This window comes from Trichoderma virens, assembly GCF_000170995.1.
Source record: "Trichoderma virens Gv29-8 chromosome Unknown TRIVIscaffold_83, whole genome shotgun sequence".
NCBI classification, from domain to species: domain Eukaryota; kingdom Fungi; phylum Ascomycota; class Sordariomycetes; order Hypocreales; family Hypocreaceae; genus Trichoderma; species Trichoderma virens.
In genome coordinates, this window is record NW_014013666.1 from 195,511 (window position 1) to 210,381 (window position 14,871).

The 14,871-nt window shown below is 46.0% G+C and overlaps 5 protein-coding genes across 5 annotated transcripts; 1 reads left to right on the plus strand and 4 right to left on the minus strand.

Moving 5' to 3' along the window:
• Positions 1-516: 516 nt before the first annotated feature.
• On the minus strand, positions 517-2,295 carry TRIVIDRAFT_125006 (uncharacterized protein; the record flags this gene model as incomplete). Its single annotated transcript, XM_014098156.1, has 2 exons — positions 517-2,066; positions 2,109-2,295. Coding segments are annotated over 2 exons (1,737 nt in total), but the record flags the coding sequence as incomplete, so codon positions are not given.
• A 1,011-nt stretch (positions 2,296-3,306) lies between these two features.
• On the minus strand, positions 3,307-5,537 carry TRIVIDRAFT_46354 (uncharacterized protein; the record flags this gene model as incomplete). The annotated part of the gene is made up of 4 exons (XM_014098157.1): positions 3,307-3,974; positions 4,033-4,269; positions 4,338-4,378; positions 4,444-5,537. The coding sequence occupies 4 exons, from the start codon at positions 5,535-5,537 to the stop codon at positions 3,307-3,309; spliced, it is 2,040 nt and encodes a 679-aa protein (XP_013953632.1).
• Positions 5,538-7,118: 1,581 nt separating this feature from the next.
• On the plus strand, positions 7,119-9,051 carry TRIVIDRAFT_46530 (uncharacterized protein; the record flags this gene model as incomplete). The annotated part of the gene is made up of 6 exons (XM_014098158.1): positions 7,119-7,398; positions 7,462-7,515; positions 7,577-7,739; positions 7,814-7,940; positions 7,992-8,800; positions 8,856-9,051. The coding sequence occupies 6 exons, from the start codon at positions 7,119-7,121 to the stop codon at positions 9,049-9,051; spliced, it is 1,629 nt and encodes a 542-aa protein (XP_013953633.1).
• Positions 9,052-11,048: 1,997 nt separating this feature from the next.
• TRIVIDRAFT_58203 (uncharacterized protein) lies at positions 11,049-12,137 on the minus strand (the record flags this gene model as incomplete). The annotated part of the gene is made up of 1 exon (XM_014098159.1): positions 11,049-12,137. The coding sequence occupies one exon, from the start codon at positions 12,135-12,137 to the stop codon at positions 11,049-11,051; it is 1,089 nt and encodes a 362-aa protein (XP_013953634.1).
• A 344-nt stretch (positions 12,138-12,481) lies between these two features.
• Positions 12,482-13,680, minus strand: TRIVIDRAFT_156682 (uncharacterized protein; the record flags this gene model as incomplete). The annotated part of the gene is made up of 4 exons (XM_014098160.1): positions 12,482-13,159; positions 13,211-13,374; positions 13,428-13,515; positions 13,582-13,680. The coding sequence occupies 4 exons, from the start codon at positions 13,678-13,680 to the stop codon at positions 12,482-12,484; spliced, it is 1,029 nt and encodes a 342-aa protein (XP_013953635.1).
• Positions 13,681-14,871: the final 1,191 nt, after the last annotated feature.

Below are 14,871 nucleotides of genomic sequence, written 5' to 3' on the forward strand. Positions count from 1 at the left end.
GAATAGACGAAAGTTTTTTTCCCCATAGATTCAAGATATGGCCAAGCATAGTTATGTCGTTCATCCAATACAAAATATTAGTATGACGACAATACTTGATTGTATTCTTTGCCAGCACTACACGTTTTGATGATCTCCTTCTAGACATGCAAATTCCAACATATTAACTCCAACTGTAGGGAAAAGCGTGCCATTGTCATACGCATCAAACCAAAGCGTTCTTGGGGATAAGAAGTTTCCGATATCGTTGACCATGCTCTGACTTTGAAGTGACGAATTGTCACAGCCATCTTCTTGCATCATCGCGCTTTTACTCTGAACAACTTCATATCCCAATTGTCCCATATCCTCATTTTCCGCGTTGCTATTGACCATGGTGCTGCTTCCCCTTGTCAGTGGATCTGGTTGATTGAGTGTCACAGGATCTGATTCCCAGATTCTCTGCCACTGGGCCACATCTCCAGAGTTTGCGTTGGTGTCCCTTGCTTCTTTTATGGACGCCTCTCCATCTAAGCGGCCAAAGAGCCTTCCGATTAGATCATTATTGTACTCCATCCTTTTCTGTTGCTGTAGTTCCAGGAACGTATCACAGGCACCAATCAATTTTTCCACAATCCCAAGATAGCGTTTCGTCACAGGGTCATGTGTGCTGAATTTTTCCAACACCTTACAACCATCTCCCAATCGTTTCCTTCTTAACGGCATGGATCCATCCAGGTCGCTGAAGAGAGCAACCCCAATGATCAGCGATGCCGCAAACGCTGAATTCACGACAAACGGCAGCCTCTTCGGTGTTAACTTGTTGGTCAATAGCGGCTGAAAAAGATCGATAGTGCGAACGGCTGAGTCGACGCATGCTTGAGCGAGAATGTTGCGTGAGGGAGATGAGGCAGGTGTGGGTTGTGTTGAGTCGGATGGTGAATTCCTCTCCTCTGGTGGCGATGAAGAAATATAGTCGATTAAAAATGGTCGGGACAATAACATGATAGTCCAATAATATGCCTCTTTCAAATGAATTAGGCCGATATTTGGCCCAGGTCCTGCCTCTGTTTGTACCTCTTCAATGGGTGGTATGTTGTCCACTCCCAAGCCTCCGCCGAATCTGGTCGCCCACCCACGATGAAGCTCGCTAATTTTCTTCAGACATTCTGTTGTGATCATCCGTTTTGCATACACTTCAGTTAATATGTTCTCGAATATGTAGGATAAGTCATTCATGGCCGAATAGTGCTCCTTCGATGCAGTATCGCGAGTTTCCAGGGTGGCTGGAGGTCTACCCAGTGATGCACTCATAAACAGATCCAGAGTCCTGATACCTTTCCATAGACGTTCTCTCGTCATGTACTCGGTTGAATCGTATAATGCAGAAACATCCTCTCTGTGAAGTCCCAGTGCATAAGCTCCTCGTACGGCTATACCCAAGTACATGAAGGCGGCGTTCCTGCGTGATTGGGCCAGAAGATACATGGCTATGAGAACATGGCATTGGGTAGTGGCAATGCTAGGATCATCCATTAGAGTAGCCAACGTCACATATCTTCCATAATTAAAATGTCTCTCGGCTCTCTCGTCATAGCCCTCTGGACACGCCTGGGCGCCAATGGCCAGTATCAATGAATATGTGGCACTGATAGCATCAAGGGGCTCTTGAGGTAGACGTAGCCAGTCTAGGATGTCGTCGCATATCTTGTTTTCGTCAAAAAGTTGGAGAATGGAGTGCGTAGCTTGCCGATACCAGTATACAAACGATCTCGCCTCGTCCACAGTCGGCTTGGGGGGTGGCTCCGTCCCATGATGGAGAATCGAATTGTGACCTTTGCTTGGACAGGCCTCAACCATATAATGGCGCAGTGGATCGTCAACAAAGATGCAATCCCCTACACGCTCGCGAACAATGCGCCGGATATTCTGGAGAAAGCTATGGTTGGCAGAGTCGCCGATGAACATGAAGGTGCCTCTATCATCTTTAATCAATCTTGAAAGATGAGGGAACCGCAGTGCCATCTCATGCTGAAGCCCGTGGGGCTGCACATTGCTATAGTCTGGCGGTGCACTGCTCCTAGTTTCTATAGTTGTACATCGCGGATCCGATAACTCAGACAGGGGACTTGGCAGCGTTGAAGCCATGAAAGGAGATTGGCGTGGAAGACAAAGGCTACACTCTGAGAGCACTCCCCTCTCTACACAGCGTCGGCATGGTTGTCGTCCATCACAGCGCTCTTTGCGCCGCTTGCAGTTTGTGCATGCTCTAGCACATCGCCTCCGGTCACCATCTTTGACCTTTTTCGTGGGCATAACGTCGCGTGTATATGAAGGACCTGTCGGGTATGTACAGTGATGAAGCCGACAATGGGTGATAAGCGACGGTCGATTACCGACGCCAAATCAAGCTGCAGGTGGAAGGGTCGGAAAGATACCCGGTTTGGCGCGTAATCCAAGATTACATCTGTATCTCCCTCGCTGACAGAACTATTATTATTTAGAAGATGAATGTTACATAGAAAGAGCTTACTCTTAGGCAATGACCCACGCGATTGTCTAATTTCTCGCCTGGTGACGATACAGAACCATGAAAAATAGGAGGCTCAACCCGGCATTTTCTTCCGCTGGGATACCGCGCGGGTAATGATCACACAGCAATTACCAACTGCTTGGGCTGTTGGCCACAGAGGGGCTTACACTAAGCTGACAAGGCCACAAGCCACCGAATTAGGAGTACGCCAAGGGCGACGAGTACACACAGGTGTCCGAGCATCGGATACCGGGTCTCACAGCCGAGCCCTTAGCCGGTAACACGATTCTGTTATTGGTTTGAGGAGTGAGCGAGAGGAGACGCGGGGGAAGCCACTGCGGGGAAATAACGCGGGGGGCCTCACGGCAATCCAACGCGGGTATCCAATTTGACACTAAGTTGGGTGAGTATATTGCGAATCCTGTCATGAAGCAGAAGACTGACAGACGGAGTGGCCGAAATCAAGCCATTCACTTTAGAGTCTATAGCGGCTATCGGCGATTGTTGCTCTCCTTCTTTATGGCAATAGATTCCTCGAGCCTGTATTATTAATGATAGACTTACGATACGAAATTGACACCAATAGAGATTATTTCGGGTTTGTTTTGCAGAAAGGCCTATCAATACTTGATGTAAGCATTACGCATTGCTGAATTGTACAAGTCTTCCATTCGGTTTGTAATTTGACGATACTAACTATAGACTAATTGTAACTAAGCAGCATATATACCAGCTACATGTATTCATCAAGCACATTACAATCATTAGGGGTTTTCAGAACCTGAACCATTCGCCTATCCCTCATCCGATGCATTTTGTTCCTTCATAAACCCTGCAAAAAAGCTATTGACTGCGGCTGGCTCCTCCATTGGCCCAACGTACGACACGTACTGGTCCGGTCGAATTATCACAATGCATCCACTCTGTGAGATATTCAAGGCCCCATAAATGTTTCCAAACCCTTCGTGGTAAGAAACATCATCCACAAATATTTTGTTGTAGTCCCAGCCATCAACTTCGTCATAGGGGCGGAACACTTCAGGGAAGTCGAGGACATTGACGCTCGTACGTGGAGCATTGTGGATAAGAAGAACTTCAAATACTTCGTCGTATCTGGCTCCCTTAGGATTGTAGAGGCTCAAGAAAGAATTGCGGGCACTGAAAGCCTCCGAAAGCTTCCAAAGTTTGTCCCGCTGACGGTTATCGTTGGTATTTCCAGGAAAAACCACTACTCGCCAGCGCCCATTGCTAGGAAGCACTTCATGGAGATGCCAGGGCCGGGCATCGGCTTGGTTGAGAACTTTGTGACTTGGAATACGCATTCCCACTGTTATCCCGCTGCACAGAGACTGGTCAGAAATGACCTGATGCTTTGCATTCGCGACAGATACATCTGTACCATCACCTTGCTCCGTGCTACTGCCTTCTTTTGCAACAATAGTGCTCGCACCATAGTTTACAGCTATAATAGGGAGCAGGTTAGCACAGCTCCGAGCATCAAAGCAATGGAGATTACCTACCAGTACCACTAGCAAACATGTTGCCCTTCTCAAATGCCGCTTTGAACTCCTCCATACTGATACCCTCCGCATCCATGACATCTTTGGCAGGCCGACCGGAAAAGAGTCTGGAGAACTTGTGGTCGAACGCGATGAGATCTTGCGCAATGCGACGTCTTTCTGACTGGTATGTTTTTAAAATTGATCGGTGGGCGTGACCTTTGACAACGCTGGCAATCTTCCAACCGAGATTGAAACCTAGGTAGGTGATGTCAGTACTTCATTCTCCAGCCGGTGTCTCCCATTTCCCCCTCTGAGCCACATACTGTCTTGCATGCTAACATTCATTCCCTGTCCTGCTTTGGGGCTGTGAGTGGGTTGTCAGTTCGTTGAGCTTTCGTCTAGCTACAATGCTTGTTTCATCAATCATACCTGTGAGTGTGCACTGCATCACCGGCCAAAAAGACGCGTTCATGCACGGAAAACGATGTTCCAACCCGCTGACCAATTTGATATGCGGTCCACCAATCAAGCTTACGGTAGGTAATCTTGTAAGGTGCCAGAATCTTTTGCGCAGATTCTAGAATCACCTGAGGATTGATCTTAGATCGATCTGCTCTACTCGAGTTGTCTCCAGTCTTTTCGGTGGTGGTTAGCTGGATATAAAGCCGAACAAGCTTATTTTCTCTTGGTATAACCATAATGCTCCCGCAGTTCGCGGAATGAATTGCGCATCTCATTCTGATATCCGGAAAGTCCGTAATTGGTACAATGTCCAAAACTCCCCAGATATAGTCGGTCGAATCACCCTCAAGTTTGAGGCCAATCTGGTTGCGCGTCCACGAGTGTGCACCATCAGCACCAACCATGTACTTTGCGTGAACTACTTCCTCGCTATTTGCCTTTGCATTAATTTTTGATGTATCAAGCAGATCCTGAGTGTCGTCTTTGGCAAGGTTACTGCGAAAAATTCCGTCTTGTACACCTTGGCCATTGGCGGATGTTGAAGATTGCTTCGGGGTGGCTTCTTCCTCCGTAAGATGCCTCAAAGTCACAGTAATAGGATAGGCGGCGTCGTCTTCTACCACAGATTCGTCGATTTTGAGACTGGACGGCATCACCCCTCGCTCAACGCGAATGTCGCTTGCCTCTGCGATTGCATCGAGGAAAAACCTCTCGATCCGGCCTTGGTGTAAGACAACTTGCTGGAAGCGACTGATGCCAGGTATCGTGTCTGGAATGCGATCACTTCGTCTGATAACTCCATTCTCATCCGGGTTCCAAAGACAGATCTCGAGCATATGGTTTGCTTCGCGCCATGCCCTATGCCCAAATCCTAGCGAATCAAGAATCTCAAGAGTGCGGCATTGGAGGCCATCTGCCTGTCCGTTGAAGATTTTTGTTCCTCTTTTGTCGATTATGCGCGCGTTGATGCCGCATTTGGCCATCCATGTCGCCATCATCAGGCCCGCAGGCCCAGCTCCAACAATGAGAACATCCACGTTGCTTTCTGGAATAGCGCCCATTGTGTTTACTTTGAGGTGAGGATATTAATTAAACTTTGTTATGATGGTGAGAAATGATTTGTGAACAGGGAAAGTCGAGGCTATTAATAAAGGTTGATCGGCATCAATAACACCACCTCTTGTGTCTCCCTCCCGTGTCATCGCCGTTTACTGGCCCGACCCGAAAGCCAAACTCAGCCGTCGCAACCCGTCTCGTAGCTCAGCATTCATTTCTTTTGATACTATCCATCGTAAACCAAATCCTAACTTGGAAATTTGGATACCCGAGCTTCAATATGAAACGATATAGCCTGTACTTGGGCATCTAAATGCTTCGGAATCTGGCTCAGAGCCATCGGATACCATTCCGATGGCCCAGGTCTGCCCCGCATCATTAACCCGCATCCGATGGGCAAGATATTCCGACACCCGAAATAGTAGTGTTCATCCAAGATGAGATATGTGAACAGCCAATGAGTCTCAACTTGAATCATATAGAAAACTTAGAAGAGCTTCGTAAATCTCCAAGAACCCGAAGAGGTAGCATAAAGCATATACGAATTAGACTGGGGGATTCTGTTCCGTTTTAAAAATGCCCCGTTGCCGACCCGATGTCAGGCTACCATCCTCGCTATCCTGCAGAGAGATATGGGCCATACACTGCTCGCTTCAATTTAACTGGCTTTCCAAATTTACCATACGTATGTATCTGTAGATCTTTCGGGTGGGCCTGGGGTTAGGTTGCGCTGTCGCAAGGTTATAGTTGCTGCACCAGAGGACTACTCACAACCGACTGGGTAACATGTTATTAAAATATGACAATGCGACCCGTTAACCGACGCTTGGTCATTCATTGTTTGACTCACTTACTACGCTCTTTGTTCGCCCAGTTAGTCAAACATTATTTTATCAGTAGCCAATAAAGATGTTGACACCCCGGAATTTGCTAACGAAGAATGTCATTATTTAGTGGCGGCAGAAATTCCGGCAGATGGATCCTATAATGCGGGGAGAAGGCCTTACAACAAGATTTGTCACACAGCGACCGTAGACATGAAGACTCCATCAAGCAAAGAGACCAGCAACAATCCGCGCTAATTATTAGAAAGTCTGGGGGCGGATCAAGAACGGGCCTGAAGTGACGCGTAACCGATGGTGCATGGGACTATCTGGACTATCTGCGGAGCAAGTTCGAAACGTTCCTTATGGAGCTAAGATATGATGCCTTGTTGCCGATTGACGAGTAGTAATTTCGGGGAAGTAGGTGGGAGATGGCGTCCTACCTCAGATAGCCATGCCGCTGTGCCGTTATCCATGGATAGATGCAACCCCCCTACCAGTGTCCCGGATGTCTGATTGGACCAATAGTACTTGCAAATCTACGAAGTTGATAATCATAATTTGCTACGGAGTATTCTTACTTCCATTGGCTAGCTCACTATTGGACCATGGCACTTTCTAGCAAAAGACGTGCGTTATTACTATATGTCTCCGTTTTAATTATATAAGGAAAGGGTCCGGTCCCTTGCAGTCTCTTTTGATGCGACGCCCAACTTTTTGTTTTCTCACCATAGGTTTTAATTATCACTTGAGGTCGCCATCATGAACCAGCTGTCGCAAAGGCGCACTCTCCAGGACATCGAGAATGAGCTCGATATCACGATATACCCTGGGACAGAGGTGATGGTGGATGTCGGGTCACATCACTTTATCAAGTCCGGAAATGGTAGCGAAGGGGCGCGTGTCCTTGTTCCTCAGCCTTCTAATGATCCTCTTGATCCCTTGAACTGGACTTACACGTGGAAGCTCATTACGATCATTTGCGCCAGCTTTGTCTCCATAAGTCAAAATCTTGGCCCTCTCGCAAACGCACCTCTATTCGGTTTGACTCCCAAAAGGGGCGATCACATGTAGTTTCTCTAGAATCTAATGTTGCTTTAAATAGGCTTATACATGGAAGAATGGAACATTAGCCTAGCAGACGCCGTTCAAACGACAGGTAAGTATCAATCATGGGTCATACTAATTACGAAATTCTTGGTGCTAAGTACAGACCTTAGCCGTAGCAATCCTTGTTCTCGGTTTTAGCAATTTGATATGGATCCCAATTTCAACATGTTTCGGTCGACGGCCAGCCCTCATCTTCAGCACTTTGATATGCACAGTTTCTTCGATCTGGAGAGTTCGATCAACAAGCTACAAGTCCTTTCTTGGAGCATCTGCGTAAGAGATACCCTTATTATTATTCCTACTATATCTACCAACTCAACGATAGAGCCAAAACTAACTCTATCAAGTCTTAATGGTTTCGGCGCCGGTCCTTGCGAGAGTTTAATGCCACAAATAATTGCCGACATTATTTTCCTTCACGATCGCGGCAAATACCAGACATTATATTTTGCAATTTACTTTGGGTCTCTCTCAGTGGGTAACCATGAAAAGGTACAACTTGCTTCCGCTAATGCGTTCCTTCAGATTGGTCCCATCATTGCTGGCAGCATGGCCGAGCGGTTCGGATGGAGGTCATTCTGGTGGATGAATTCTGGACTCCTTATCTTCACTCTGATTCTCAACATTGCGCTACTTCCCGAAACGCGTTTTGCGCGGAAAACAGAAGAGACTGTGTCAGAACCCATTTCTCCCGTTGATGAACCCGAAATTAAGGGTGGGTCCATTGTTGATCACTCGGAGGATGCCTCCGGGCAACAGCCTCAAGATCAATGGCTATCACGCGGACATCCATCTCTAAAGCAGTTCAGTCTCTGGGGAGCATATCAGGGGAGTATTTTGCAAGAATTGTGGCTTCCATGGTATCTCCATGCCTTTCCAATCGTTGAATTCGCTGCCTTTGTAGTTTCCTTCTCGGCATCCGGTTTCCTGGTGGCAAATTTGACTCAACAGCAGTTTTTCGGAGCACCGCCTTACAACTTTTCGACACAGGCAGTGGGCTTTACCAATTTTGCCATATTTGCGGGTAGCATGATTGGGTTGCTAACATCAGGTCCATTATCAGACTGGGTTGCAAATTACTTCACCAGGCGCAACAGGGGTATCCGAGAGCCGGAAATGCGGTTGATTGCAATGTTGCCTTACACTTTAATCATGATCGTCGGACTTGTTGTGGTTGGTGTGGGCTACAGTCAGCTGTGGTCGTGGAAAGTAATTGTCATTATCGGCTACACTTTACTCGGAATGCAAGTGACAAGTCTGCCGAGTATTGCATCAACTTACGCTATTGACAGCTATAAGCCAGTCACAGGCGCCATTTTTGTTGCAATTACCATGTGAGTATTACTTCTCATCTCGTACCCATGAACTCATAGCTAACTATCAACACAGCAATAAGAATTTGTGGGGTTATGGTTTTGGCAAGTTCATCACGCCCTGGACACTCGAGATTGGGTATCTTACACCGCTCATGACACTCATGGCCTTGATCACGTTCTTTTGCAGTTTCAGTATTTTATTCTGGTACTGTGGTAAATACTTCCGGGGCCGGTCAAAGAACTCGTTCCTACACAAGCTAGAGAGTTAGGATGTCGTTTATATAGCAGATCGATAGCATCACTAAATGTCTAATACTTTTATTACTACACACCATCGCATTTTTGAGAGCAGCCTTAAGGGATAAGTGTAGATTTTTACTTATATTGAAGGAAAGGGCCATTCAGCACCCCAAGCTGGCTATCCAGCACCCCAGCAACTAAGAAGAGTTCTAAACACCATAATAACATATATTGAAGATCATTTATTATTATTACTTAAGTATATATACAGTTCCTGGAGTATCTGCTAATATCATTATTTTCTGCTACTCTCTGCTACTCTCTGCTACTCTCTGCTACTCTCTGCTACTCTCTGCTACTATTTATATATTCCTATAGTATCTGCTACAGTTATTACTTAGGCTGTCTTAAATTTCAGAATGGGATGCTTAATGCGAACGTGGGGTGCTGAATAGTCACTATATATTTAAGGGTAAGACATTTATAATAGTCTTATCTTAAAGATTCGGTTTCATTTCCTAAAGCCAATCAGATCTGACCTAATGCCCCATTTAGAGAAGATTAGGAGATTATCAATAATATCCGAGTTGTATTTCCTCACACATGTACAGTATGGTAGGAGCTCAGACATATCAAATAGCTTATCCAAGGCTTATACCAGCATTTTACTCCCAATGAATCTGTCGTTCGAGGAAAACATCCGTCCTGGTCGAGTGTATCTCGTCAAATAGCGATGCTTTAACGAAATATTTACCTGGCATACGTGAGGGCTGGCTAAACAGAGGACTGTGAAAGAGTATGTGAGCCTGTGTTGTCTCATTAATGGTATCATGGTCAGGGAAGGGGCTTAGCAGACCTTCCACATGTTTGACAAAATGTGCGCTGGGTAACGAATAATTAGGTTAGCATTAGCCATCGTGATATTGATGCTTCTGGGACACACCGTTACTAAAGCTTGCGATTTAGTGTTGGAATCGAGGTATTGTTTGGCTGAGTTCTTGGGATCATTAACTATGAACTCTTTATCCTCGAGTAAATAATTGATCGAGAAAGCTGTTCCATTTTCAGAGAAGTGGTATAAAGTTTAGTGTAAGCTTGAACATACGTCCACCTGCGCGACGGCAGTTCAAGCTAACAGACTCATCATATCAGCATGCCTCATGGTATTCATCAATTAACCACTTACCAATGGCATGCCCAAGTTACAGAGGGGGCTGCATTAAGCGTGACGGTGACAGAGCCACAATTGCAAGTGCCGCTATAAGATTGCATGTTTAAGATCGTGCTGTTCGGACTAGACATCGAGAATCTCAAAGAAAACTTTTATATTTCACGCGCGCATTCTTAGTTCAATTTCAGCCATTATTACTAACTTATACTTCGTCACGTCGTGGGTCACAGAATACGGAATCCGTATATGCCGAGGGATCGGTACTTCAGAGAGTAGCGTTCCGGGGTAGTTCGGTTGCTAGGGATAATTCGGCTAATCGAATCGTCAAGAAGAATAAACCCTCCCGAGGTGAAGCGGTGGATAAGCGCAGGTTTATCTCCGAACAGTTGTCCAATAATATGGCTACAATGGGTTATTATTTACCTAGCACTTTTTATCTCGGGCGAAAAAATATCGGCGATAACACCTAGTGACTTTTGTCGACGCTCTCATCGCATTCTTTTAAAAGTAGTCACAACTAACTAGATGTTAAAAAGGACATTCCCTTCGTGTCAAAGCCATAGGCTGATAAGAAGACCACTATATCCATGAGTTGCGAATGACAAATCTCCCGATCTGTCTTTCCAAACTGTTAATGGCACTCACAAGTTCCGGATTACCCACCGGCAACATAATAGCTCGTATATTCTTTATAGCGCAAGCAATGACTCAGGAGTTCCTTGCTGTCCAAACACACCTAGCGATGTGAGCAAGAATTCGAAATGTGAATCTCCTGTCTTGGGATCTGTGAGTTGTATCTCAAGATGGAGACAATAAAATTAAATTGTTGCCTACATATGTGCTTTCAAACTATTCTTACAAGACCAGCATCCCTCTTGTTGACTGAAAATTGAACTCGAAACTCGTTGTCCCTGTAACGATGCCCATGCTGTTATGGATTTTAGGGTGATGATAAGTCTCCAGGCTTTGTATGTTTTCCCGACCAGAAATTTTCAGCTGCTCTAAGATTTCGGCCACAGCAGCATAAAGTATATCTAAATTACCATCTTCAACCTTCACCGCGATGCCAATTGCACCAACTGCCCCAAGGCTCTTGGTCCGCTCGGACTCACGCAATCCGACCCCATAACAACCATCCGCACCGACCTTTCCGATGATAGCGCCACTAAAAGCACGCATAAGGAGAGTGTCAAATCGGCCCTCGCCACCAACCATCTCGGGCACACGAGACATTGCATTAAATATCCGCCCCATATGCCGCACTCTTGGGGTGGTTGAATCGCCACTTGCCAATGCATCTGATGCTTGAGCAAACGAAGCATAAACCTTGGCGAGATGAAAGAGGGGAAGTGCAGGAGCTGGCATATTACAACCGTCAAGGCCCCACAGAACATCTTGTTCATTCAAGCCAGCCAATTCCTCTACCACCCGCTTGACTCTGGTTTGAATCGGATGTGTCAGAAGATGATAATCTTCTGAGGAGGAGGCAATGGCTTTAGCTCCGGCTAGCATACCCGCGTGTTTTCCAGAGCAGTTATTATAAATCCCGGTCGGCTCAAAACCACGCTTTATCCATTCTCGGTTGATGGTTGAGTTGATTGAAGGATGGCCACCACACCGCAGCTGGTCTTCAGTGTGTTGTGATTTTTCGAGCATTTGTTGAGCCCGTGCAACATGCCGTTCTTCGCTGCTATGGGACGCACACATAAGTGCCAAATCAACTTCATCAAAGCCAAACTGTTCAAGGGCGCCAGTTTCCACAACTGCCAACGCTTGAGCGGGCTTGGCTGCCGAGCGAATCAAGGTTATACGCGAGGGGTTGCCAAGGGAAAGCAGAAGCTGCCCGGTAGAATCCACAACGGCAGCATGGACCAAGTGCCTGTTTTCGACAATACCGTTCCTGTCGATGATGACATAACTATTATTATGAGTGGGTATTGTCATTCTGTGGAACTAATGCAAGAGGAAGGGACGTGATGTTGTTGATGCCTTGCTGCGAGTAAGTCAATGCAACGTCAAGGAGCAGCTGGATGAAAAGTTTTGACAGAGGCTAGTTATTATCTTGAGTAAATAGACCCACATGTCTGGAGGGCGTAGTACTTCTAGCCAATGGAATGATCAAGTCGCAAAACCACAACTAGGCCAGCGTAATGCTGAATGATATTCCGAAGTATCATATACTAGTATCCTTCACTAATAAGTCTATGCCCTCTCAGATACTGTTCCATCCAAATATTGGGGCCTTTTTTTTTCCTACTACGCCATGTATGGCACAGGAGGAAATGAGCTCATGCCTCTTGTTCTGGCACGATAACCAGTCTTGTGCCGTGATTTTCCCCATGCTTCAGGATCCTCCACGCCTCCTCTGCTTTGTCAAGTCCCCCTAGAGTAGTGAGAGGGAGTGACGTGAGCTGCTTCTTGGCTAAAGCATTCTCTAAATAGTTCCACCAGAACCACTCTGTAAACTCGCTATTTTTCTCATCCAGGTAATCATCGATATACTGGGCAAAGTGCCCGGTTACATTCGCCGGCAGTTTCACTCCAGCTCGAACGCCCATTGTGGATAAAAATGAGCCACCGCCTAGAGCTGCCAATATGGCTCCAATTTTGACTTGATCCTCTGCAGAATCTGCAGCAGCCAAAACAGCCTTGAATGGGCCCAGTGCGGACGCCGCGGAGACAATATCTTCCGAAGTGCGGTCCACGAAATGTGTAACACCAAATCGTGCTGCAAGCTGTTCGTGGCGACCAGACGCGATGCCGACAACTTCGTACCCAGCTTGTCTGGCCAGTTGAGTTGCGAAGACGCCAAGTGATGATGATACGCCCCAGATGAGAATCCTTTCGCCAGTGGCAGGTGCACTAGGTATCTGTGGCCTGTTCAAACCAAGATGGAGGACTAGAGCACTCATTGCCGTGTAGGATGTAGCAATATTGGCTGCTTCATCAAATGGTACATCGCTTATCTATATGTCATGGCAATGAGAAACTGTTGCAGCCTTGGTATATAAAGAAACGCTTACCTTTGAAACCAGTCGCTCAGGTACAAGGCAATATCTCTGATAGGCGCCAAAGCGAGAGTCATTTCGAAGAACCCCGGTGGTATTGGTCAAAATGTGGTCTCCTGGCTGGAAACGAGTCACGCCAGGGCCAATCTTTTCAACAATGCCAGAGGCAGAAACTATTATCCTTGTTAGGAACGACACAATAGTGGAGGTTCAGATAGACACCTACGACCAATAACAGTTGGATATTTAAGCCGAATAGGAATGAGGCCCTCTTGCATTTTCCATTCTCCTGGTTGAGTCGCTATAGCTTTAACCTTTTCATTTGAATTAGTATACTTGTGTAGGTCTATTTGGTGAAAGATGTCGTAGATCAAACGAACCTTTATCAACATTTCACCTTCACCAGGCTCATACATGTCTGCCGGTCCAAGATTTGGCTGTTCGCCAACCCCAGTTAACCATAACGCCTCATTCGCCATACTGTATAATATTTCTTTGCTAGAAGAATGGGTTCAAAGAGTTGAAAGAGGTTGGAGATTCTGAAAGACAATGAACTATATTTGATGCGCAGTGAAACTTGACTATTATATCTTTCAACTCATACTCATACATCATCATGCCTATGCATCCCAATCTGCTTAATTTTATTTGTCATTTATTACTCAAGTATATTAGAAGCCGGAGATGTACAGCTGGCGTTCAATAATAAACTTGAAGTCGCTGTGTTTAGCAACGTCTCAGTTTGTGTAATTCCGACCATGGCGTTATTTTCGGATTTGTAATCGACACGGGCAGCACTATACATTCAGCCTCGTGAAATCGGAATTTGATTGGAGCAATTATTAGATGGTTTCCACCGAGACTATGGAATCAATTCAAAACTCCTGATCTGCTAATGATGAGAAAGCATATTAGTTAACAAGCGCTCGCTTGTATTGTCGCGTGGGCAGCTGCACGTACCCCAAAGCAGCTATTCAGCGTGTCAACAACCCAGAGTTACAATTCCCGGTATCTTTTTTATAATTCATAGGCAGCGGCGAATAGAGAAATTGCATGCATCCATAGTAGTGGACTTAAGAGTTCCAAATATCCATTCATTACCCACCAACGCATCGCGAGGTAGCTACCATATAATTGGCAAGATTAGGATGGTGAAATGAGCTTTTTCTGACACCTTTTGAGTTGGTGAAAGTGGGCGCACTGCAGAGAGTACTTTGACATTACATGACTCCAAGGTTCATGTTTTAATGGTCTAATTATAAGGATAAAGGGGCCAAGTGATTACTGACTGCCGCATGGTAGTTGTGTACGAGAATCACCTCCAACGAAAACCTCAGGTCCAGCGAATGACCAGGGGGGATTGGGAAGGTCAACGGAGCGATGTATCTATTGTCTCTCTATCAGATTATTGTCTCCGGCCGCCTCTGATTTCTGCTATGCTCTTCTTCTTGTATCTTATCTTGAGCGGTACAAGAGCGGATGCACGTATTTAATATGCAACCGTCACTAAATTTGATATTCTACTATCAAGGTACCTGCTTCTACTATAGCTAAGGTACCTGTCCAAGGTATTCATGTCCTAGGCCGACTAACGGCGCCACCACGCCTGAGGCATTGGTAACATGCTTGCATCTGTATCCTCAGGACGAATTTTGATACACATACTCTGG